We start from the raw sequence: 8,080 nt of genomic DNA on the forward strand, positions 1-8,080 counted from the left end.
ACAGCAGCAGAACCTCACACTGGCACCTGGTGTGTGTGCTGAGCCTAAGGCTGTAAGGGAGGCTACAGCTGGCCTCCCCTCCCACTGCCACCCCAAAAAGTTCCTGGAACCCAGAACCCCAGGAGGCTATGTGAAATAAAGCAAAAGTGATAAGGGGGTGGGCATTGAGTCTAGCAGTTACGGTGCCCTCCTGTAGGGCCAGCACGGTACACAGGCTTAAGCCGCTGCCTGCCATGCTAACAGCCCCTGGGAGCACTGGTTCAAGTCCTGGCTGCTCCACTACCAATCTAACTCCCTGCTAGTGTGCCTCAGAAGACAGTAAACAGGGCTCAAGTGCTTGGTGTCATGTCACCCACAGGTGAGACTTGGTGAAGTTCTGGCTCCCAGCTTCAGCTGGCCCAGCCTATAAGCTGTTGTGGCATCTGCAGTGAACCAGTGGATGCAAGTTATCTGTGACTCCTTCAGTCAAACCTTTAAAATAAGATGCCCTCATCCCATTGCAGTCCCAGCTTGACTTCTGCCTACACAGCCCGGGAGGCAGTGGCAATGACTGGGTTCCCACAATCCATGCAGGAGACCCTAATGGAGTTCCAGCTCCCTGCCCTGCCTATCATGGGCAAATGGGGAGTGAACCAGCAGGTGCAATCTAATTCTCCAGTAAAATTTCCCAACTAAACAAGATCCAGGGTAGGGGCCTCTTTCTGTTCACTCCAGGGACAGGAATATCAAAAGCCACACAGGGACCACTCACACAGGTGGCCTTTAATTGCTTGGGGCAGGCAGCACACCGCCAGCTCCCCTTCTCCACAGTGACAACTGTCCTTAGAGGCTGACCCAGAGCCTGACTGTAGGCCAGGGCAAGCCTGCTGTCTTCTGAGCTGAGGCCTGGCCCAGATGTTGGCGAGACTAACAGCTGGCACATGGGGCTCTCCTCTCTAAAGATGGTGAGCCTGAGAGTGCTTTAGATTCGTTACCTACAACAAGCCCATCCCCTCTACTCTTACTTAGGAAGGGTGTGTCCGCAGTCCAGTGCTGAGCCTGGGCTGGGCACGAGGGTGCCCGGTTCTTACAACAGGCAACAGGCCCGGAACATGAGTAGGTCCTTGGGTGCAGTAAGCTGCAGGGAGACACTCTCGTTGGCCCCAATGAAGAGCACCCCACCGCGCTGCAGGGCAATGGCTGCCGGGGCGCTGGGTGTGATGGCCATCACCGTCCCCTGCACCATCAGGAGGATGCTGGCAGAGTCCAGTGGCAGCACCTTGTACTCCGAGACAGAGCCAGGGACCTGGGCAGGAAGAAGCAGTAAGACAGCACGGCATGGGCAGTTCCCAGGTGCAGGACAACCCCCAGGATAGCGGAAGCTGCATCTGTAGAGGCGTGGGCAGGTCTGGCCACACATCTACCCATCCCTCCCCACCCCAACTAGGCAACAGGTGAGCTGGACAGGAAAGAAAGTCAGGCCCAGGGGGACTTCACACCAGGGTTCAAGCCACGTGAAGGACGCCTGCCCTGCCCGCACGCCCCTCACCTCCATCTTCATAACAGTGAAGTCTGGCACCGGGGGGTCATAAATGGAGAGGTAGGGATCTTCCTGACTCCGTGTTGGGGCAAAGAGCCTGTCCCGGCTGGGGCTGGGACGATAGCTCAACATCTGGCACAAGGTAGGCACATCGATGAACTTGGGAGTGAGGCCGGCACGCACGGTGTTGTCTGAACATGCCATGCATTCCACGCAGTCTGGGAACACACAGAAGATGGCTTGCGAGATTCTAGGCTCCTGGCCTCGGCTCTATGAATGCCCTGCAGAACTAGTTGAAGGTACAGGACTAGCATTCCCTAGGATGGGGCTGAAATGGCGGGAATGGCAAGTGACATGTCAACCCACCTTTGTGATAGACATCATCCTAACCACGGGGGTGGGAGGCCCAGCCCTGGACCCTGCGACTTCCCACGCTTAGAAGTTTAAAATCCCCTGTTTGAGTGGATGGATGATCATTGGCAAACTGAGGCGCCCCTGGGTGTCTACACGCGTACTGTATTGTCAACAGTCCCAGGAAGACAGAGGACATGAGCTAGACAACCAATGGCCTCACCCCAGAGCAACCTGGGACCCAACTGGGAAGATGCAAATGGCACCCCACACTAAGGTAGCACCTGCCCATCCCTCCTGGTTGGTGCTTTGCTGAGCCAGGGACCCTTGGAGGACAGAGCTCAGATGAGGCCTCCTCCCTCCCTCTCTGTTCAGATGTGGACATGGACTTGGATAGTTGACCCTGGGGGGAGTGGGGAAGTTGCTCGCTGTGGAAGTAGGACTCACCTCCCTTCAGGTAGGCATGGGGCACGTTGGCCTCCAGGAACATGGCCTCGCCGGGCTGCAGGGTGAGCAGGTTCAGGAAGTAGATGGCGAAGCAGCCGATGTCCCCCGGGTACTGCTGGTGCAGCTCCAGCAGGAGCTCCCCGTGGATGTCCTTCATGTGGTTCCCAGCAGACACTGGAGGCCACAGCACACCCCATGGCCACTCATGGGGGTGTAAGGGGTCTCCCGGTCCCAGCCTGTCCAGCTCACACGATGCCATCTTTCACTACAGCATTGGCTAGCACTGGCCGGCAACACACCAGTCACTCAGAGGGGTTGAGCTTGGTCCTGCTCAGCACTGGCAATGCTTGGAGCCAGATAGTTCTTTAATGTGGAGGGGATGCTTCCTAGGGACTGTGAGGTCATCCCTCTGCTGCCATCTGGGTCTGGCTCCTGGGGACAGCAGCTGTGCCCTGGCTGCACACCACTGCCCTGGGGACCCAGAATCTACGAGGGGAAAACCCATCCACAGGCTGTGCACGTGGGGGACCCCCAGAGAATCCATAGAAACTCAGAGTCCCACATCTCAGGCAGACTCAGTCCTGGGCTAGCTAACTGTAGGAGCAGAGCATGCCAAGGGGACAGCCTGTGGGCCGGGAACTGAGCAAGAGGGTGAGCTTGGCTGAGCCGGAGGGGTGAGTGCTGGCTGCTGAGGGTGGGCTGAGCCAGATGTCCCCGCCTGCAGACGGGAGCCGAGCACCAGCAGGTGAATACCAAATGGGTTAAGTGCCACAACATGTCTGTTCCATATCAGGCAGGTCATGTGCTCCTGGTACAAGGCCTAAAGGAGGCACATCTCACACAGGGGTGGGAAAATGACCCACCTTACTTGAGAAGCACAGAAGGACCTGCTGATGGCTAGCTCTGCCATGCATAGGAACGAATCCCCCAGTTCAAAAAGCCAAGATGAAGAACCTTAGTTTTAACAAGTGCACATAACAACATACCTGCTCACAGGAGCCATGGGCTGTGCCCATGTGAGCAGTGCATTATGGGAACTCTGAGCAAAGGCTTATGGAGGAGGACCTGTGCCACTCACCCCCAGCATGGAATGGACTCTGGCCCAAGGGGACATGGCCACACCCTCACAGGCACTTCCTGGCCTCTCCTTAGTTAGCACAAGGTTGGGCAGGTTGGAGGAAAAAGCTAATGCATGAGCAATCCAGGCAACAGATCTGAGCAGAGGGAGGCTCCCCTGACCCCCTTCCTGCTCTGGCGCCCCAAAGTGTAAGCTCATGCGTGCAGGTGGGGGGGCAGAGCTCAGAGTGCCCCAGGGCAGGATAAAGGAGTGGTCCCGTTTTCCTCCAGGCTAGTCCACCTATACCCCACTGCAGGAAGCAGCACCAAACCCAGGGCCTAGCAGTGCCAACAGGCCATGGTGGTGCCAACCACATCAGGACCCACCCCCGACCCCTAGCCCCAGCCCACCTTGCTGGGAGATACGCATCACCAGCAGTTTGAGCTGCTCCACCACCGCTTTCTTCTCACTGGTCATCAGCTGGGAGAAGCAGCCTCGCAGAGCCGAGGCCACGGCCTGGGGTCCTCGGTCCACGCTCTGCTGCAGCTGCGTAGTCTCCGCATCTCCAATCAATAACTGCAACTCAGGAACCTCTGTGGGAAGACCGGGCTCGGATCAGCACAGGCAGGGCAGGGAACCTCCCTGCCTAACACCCTCTCCATGCACACAGACCCAGCGAGCATGCCCAGAGCATTCTGCCCAACCTTACTCTGCAGAAAGGCCACAATCTCCTCCACCGGCCGGAAGCCACACAGGCCCTGGAAGGGAGTGAGAGCAATGGCCATCTCGGGCTTGTGGTTGGCATCAGGGTAGTGCTGGGGAGCCTGGAGGTGCAGCCTCTCAGCCAGCTCCTGTGGGTGGGGTGGCCAGGGGGGAGAGCACGGTTAGGACACGACCATCACGGACAGCCTTGTTCCTCAGATACCAGTGGCTGCCCACGCTGGCAGCAAATCTCACACAGGGCAGGAGGTAGGCCCAGCTCCAACACTAATGGGCCATGTAGCTCCCTGCTCTGCCTCTGTCTTTGCATGCCTGGGGTCCAGTGTTCATGCAGGGACTGAGAGGCCCATCTGGGACGACCCCACAGCCCTGTCCCCCTGCCCTGGAAGTGGAACCCTTCAGACAGCCAGGTGAGAAGGCGGCAGACAGTCTTGTGGGGAGTAGGGCAGTGGAGTAAACCAGGAGCACGTCCTCAGGCCTGAGCTTAGCGAAGCATGCCTGGGCCCTGGTCAGGCCAGCTGGCCTGGCGCAGTTAGCCGCTTTCGCATCTCCAGCATCTGGCCTGCAGGGCTAAATTGGGAATCATCATATCTAGATTTAGCATTGGGCTGGAGCCTGCGACGGGGGCAGAAAAGGGCAGCCGGCAACACTGTCTTTCTCTGCCATGACCCCTGCCACCCACCCCGCCCCGCCCCACCCTACCCCCTCTACCTTGTTGGGGTGTGCCTGGATGGACAGAGCCGTTTCCACCGAGAGGACTTTGAAGAGGAAAGGCAGCTGGCCGTGGAAGGTGGCCCGCACCTTGGAGCCCAAGCTGTCCTGGTTCTCGGCGATCCACTGACCTAGGGTTTTTGGCATCATGCCGCTGTCCAGGATCTTGGCATCCCCCCGGGGGTGTGTCCCCATCCATAGCTGGAAAGACAAGAGGATCCTGGAAGTCGCAGACTTTCAGGACAGACACCCAACCCTGGGGCAACAGCAAGGACGGCTGGGCCCTGGGTCAGGCTGGCGCAGGAACCATCATGGACACACAGGCAGTGGCAGACCCAGCCCCTTGACAGCGCTCCCTATGGAAGCAAAGGATTACTAACCCTTTGGAGTGTCTCCTGTCTGTCTGACAAGGAGACCACAAAGTAAAAAACACTTGAATTGTCAGTCGATGAAAACTACAGGTGCTGACAGCTGCTGGAGCAAGGGGGACACAGGGACGCCCAGAGACCCTCCTCCACCCTGTCCCCTTATCCCCACCCTGTCCGGCTGACCTCTCTCACTGCCCAGGCCCTCCCCTCTCACCTCGGCATAGGGTTTGTCCTCGGAGATCTGGACCGAGGGGTCACTACTGGCCAGCAGCCGCGCCACCTCGCTGTTGGAGCCTGTCTTCCCCCAGGCATACTGCTGTACCACGCAGGACAGCGCAAAGACTGTGAGCACAGATGGGGAAACGGGGTCGGCTGCCACGCGCCTGCACCCGACCCCTGCCGACCCGGGACACCCGGCGCCGGCGCGCGCTGAGGGCTGTCGGTTGCGGGCTGAGATTCCTCCCGCCTGCCCCGCCTCCATGTCCCCTCTGTGAGATGAGCAGCGGTCACCCTCTGCTGCCGCCCTAAGTGGAGAGCTGCGCTGGAAGATGCAGGCCGGGGAAGCCAGCGCAGCCGGGGGACGGCGCACAACCCCCGGCCCCTCACCGCACCCCCAGACGGCTGCAATTCCCCCAAGGGCAGGTGCTCGCCCTCTGTGCGACGCCCACCCATCTCTCAGAGGAGCCCCGGGGCAATGCGAGGGATGCGGTTCGATCTGGCAGATCTTGCCAGGCAACGACTCGCCAAAAGGCGTCGCACAGCTCACCTCGCTGACCTGCCGCCATCCCGGCTGCTGAGGACCTGGCTGGGCGCACGTCGGCCCTTCCCGGCGGCCTCGCGGGCCGCGCCCAGAGCTTCACGGGAAATGTAGTTCTCCGAGCGCCCAGCGCCCTCCCCGCACCTGCCCAGCGGGCACGTCCCTCTCCTGGCCTCTGCCCATAAGTGGTACCTTGCGACTCAAGGGTTTCTGGCCACAAGCGGCGATCTCAGAAGGAATCTCCTTCCTTCCTTTCTTCCATCGTATACTTAATAGAGAATCGGCAAAGTACCACTGTTTGAAGCCCGTGAATAAACGAGAGCAAAACAACAGAGCTTAGGTTCCAATTGTCAGGGGAAGGAAAGAGTAGTAAACCATATGGGAGAGAGCAAGCTAAAGGCAAACTAGGGTTTGGGTGGCATACTTTAAAATTTGAGTAGTTGATGGCCTGGTACAGTAGCCTAGCAGCTGAAGTCCTCACCTTGTACGCGCTGGAATCCCATATGGGAGCCGGTTCTAATCCCAGCCACTATGCTTTCCATCCAGCTCCCTGCTTGTGGCCTGGGAAAGCAGTAAGGACGGCCCAAGGCCTTGGGACCTTGTACCGTATGGGAAACCCTGAAGAAACTCCAGGCTCCTAGCTTCAGATCGGCCCAGCTCAAACCATTGTGGCCATTTGGGGAGAGAATAATTGGATGGAAGATCTTCCTCTGTCTCTCCTCTGCTGTGTATATCTGACTTTCCCATAAAAATAAATAAATCGTAAAAAAAACAAAAACAAAAAAATGAGTGGTTGAGTACAGCACAGTAGCCTAATAGTTGAAGTCCTTGCCTTACACACACCAGGATCTCAGATGGGCTCCGGTTCTAATCCTGGCAGCCCTGCTTCCCATCCAGCTCCCTGCTTGTGGCCTGGGAAGGCAGTCAAGGACGGCCCAAAGCCTTGGGACCCTGCATCCATATGGGAGTCTTAGAGGAGCTTTCTGGCTCCTGGATTCTGATCGGCTCAGATTCTGACCATTGTGTCCACTTGAGAAGTAGATCAACAGACAGAAAATCTTCCTCTTTCTCCTCCTCTCTGTATATCTGACCTTTTTTGTTTCTTTTTTTTTTTTTAAGATTTGTTTATTTTTATTGCAAAGTCAGATATACAGAGAGGAAAGACAGAAAGGAAGATCTTCCGTTCAATGATTCACTCCGCAAGCAGGTGCAATGGCCGGTGCTGTGCTGATCTGAAGCCAGGATCCAAGAACCTCTTCTGGGTGTCCCACACAGGTGCAAGGTCCCAAGGCTTTGGGCCATCCTCGACTGCATTCCCAGGCCACAAGCAGGGAGCTGGCTGGGAAGTAGAGCTGCTGGGATTAGAACTGGCGCTCATATGGGATACCGGCATGTTCAAGGTGAGGACTTTATCACTAGGCCATGTCACCAGGCCCAAAAATAAAATAAATCTTAAAAAAAAAAAAAATCTTTCTCTATCTCCTTATCTTTAAATCTGCCTTTACAATAAAAATATTTTTTTAAAATAGGTTATTGGGCGGGAGACTGGAGTTGCAGTGCTGTGGGTTAAGCCTCTACCTACAACGCCAGTATCCCATGTGAGTTTTGGTTCAGGTCTCAGCTACTCCACTTCCAGTTCAGCTCCCTGTTAATGTGTCTGGAAAGGCAGCGGACAATGGTTTGAGCACTTGGGCCTCTGTCCCACTGCCTCCCACCCTGGGAGACCTAGACAGAGTTCCAGGAGCCTGGCTTTAGTTGCTCCAACGCTGACGATTACAGACATTGGAGGTCCTACCTAAGAACTGCTGCCATCATCGGGGGCTTGGTGGCATGATGATGGCAAACGTCACAAGCATGACCCTGAACTTGAGTTTTGGTCCCTAGCCTCTGCAGGATTTGGATGACGGTGTCAACCTGTCGGACATGGTGGAAGGACCTACGGCTCTGTAGGGACACATCACGCTCTGTGCTCCTCCAGTGTCCCCTATGCTGAGCACAACGTGAGCTCAGAACCCGGCCTCTGCTGAGGGCTGCATTCACGGATGTTGGGTGCCTGGCTGGGGAAGCCCGGGGCCCTAGCCTCGGCTGTGTGGCTGCATCCTGTGGAGGAAAGGCTGCTTGGTCAACGGCTCCAGTTGTTAGGATCAGAC

General features: G+C 57.1%; 1 protein-coding gene and 1 non-coding gene across 2 annotated transcripts; both read right to left on the reverse strand.

Moving 5' to 3' along the window:
• Positions 1-744: 744 nt before the first annotated feature.
• On the reverse strand, positions 745-6,113 carry MPI (mannose phosphate isomerase). Its single transcript, XM_040968357.1, has 8 exons — positions 5,940-6,113; positions 5,388-5,515; positions 4,806-5,006; positions 4,084-4,225; positions 3,785-3,967; positions 2,318-2,491; positions 1,529-1,737; positions 745-1,285 (listed from the first exon to the last, which is right to left on the reverse strand). Exons 1-8 carry the CDS (start codon positions 5,956-5,958, stop codon positions 1,067-1,069), a joined length of 1,275 nt encoding a protein of 424 aa, XP_040824291.1. The 5' UTR covers positions 5,959-6,113; the 3' UTR covers positions 745-1,066.
• Positions 3,105-3,204, reverse strand: LOC121149702. Its single transcript, XR_005882835.1, has one exon. It is a non-coding gene; the product is annotated as a small nucleolar RNA U13 (small nucleolar RNA).
• Positions 6,114-8,080: the final 1,967 nt, after the last annotated feature.

This window comes from Ochotona curzoniae, unplaced genomic scaffold (genome assembly GCF_017591425.1).
Source record: "Ochotona curzoniae isolate NIBS_2020 unplaced genomic scaffold, NIBS_Ocur_1.0 scaffold_4701, whole genome shotgun sequence".
NCBI lineage: Eukaryota > Metazoa > Chordata > Mammalia > Lagomorpha > Ochotonidae > Ochotona > Ochotona curzoniae.

Coding starts and splice junctions, on each gene's coding strand:
- MPI (XM_040968357.1), bottom strand. Junction 2,492..3,784: donor GATGCGTATCTCCCAGCAAG/GTGGGCTGGGGC, acceptor TGTGGCCTCCAG/TGTCTGCTGGGAACCACATG. Junction 1,286..1,528: donor TCACTGTTATGAAGATGGAG/GTGAGGGGCGTG, acceptor CTTCCTGCCCAG/GTCCCTGGCTCTGTCTCGGA.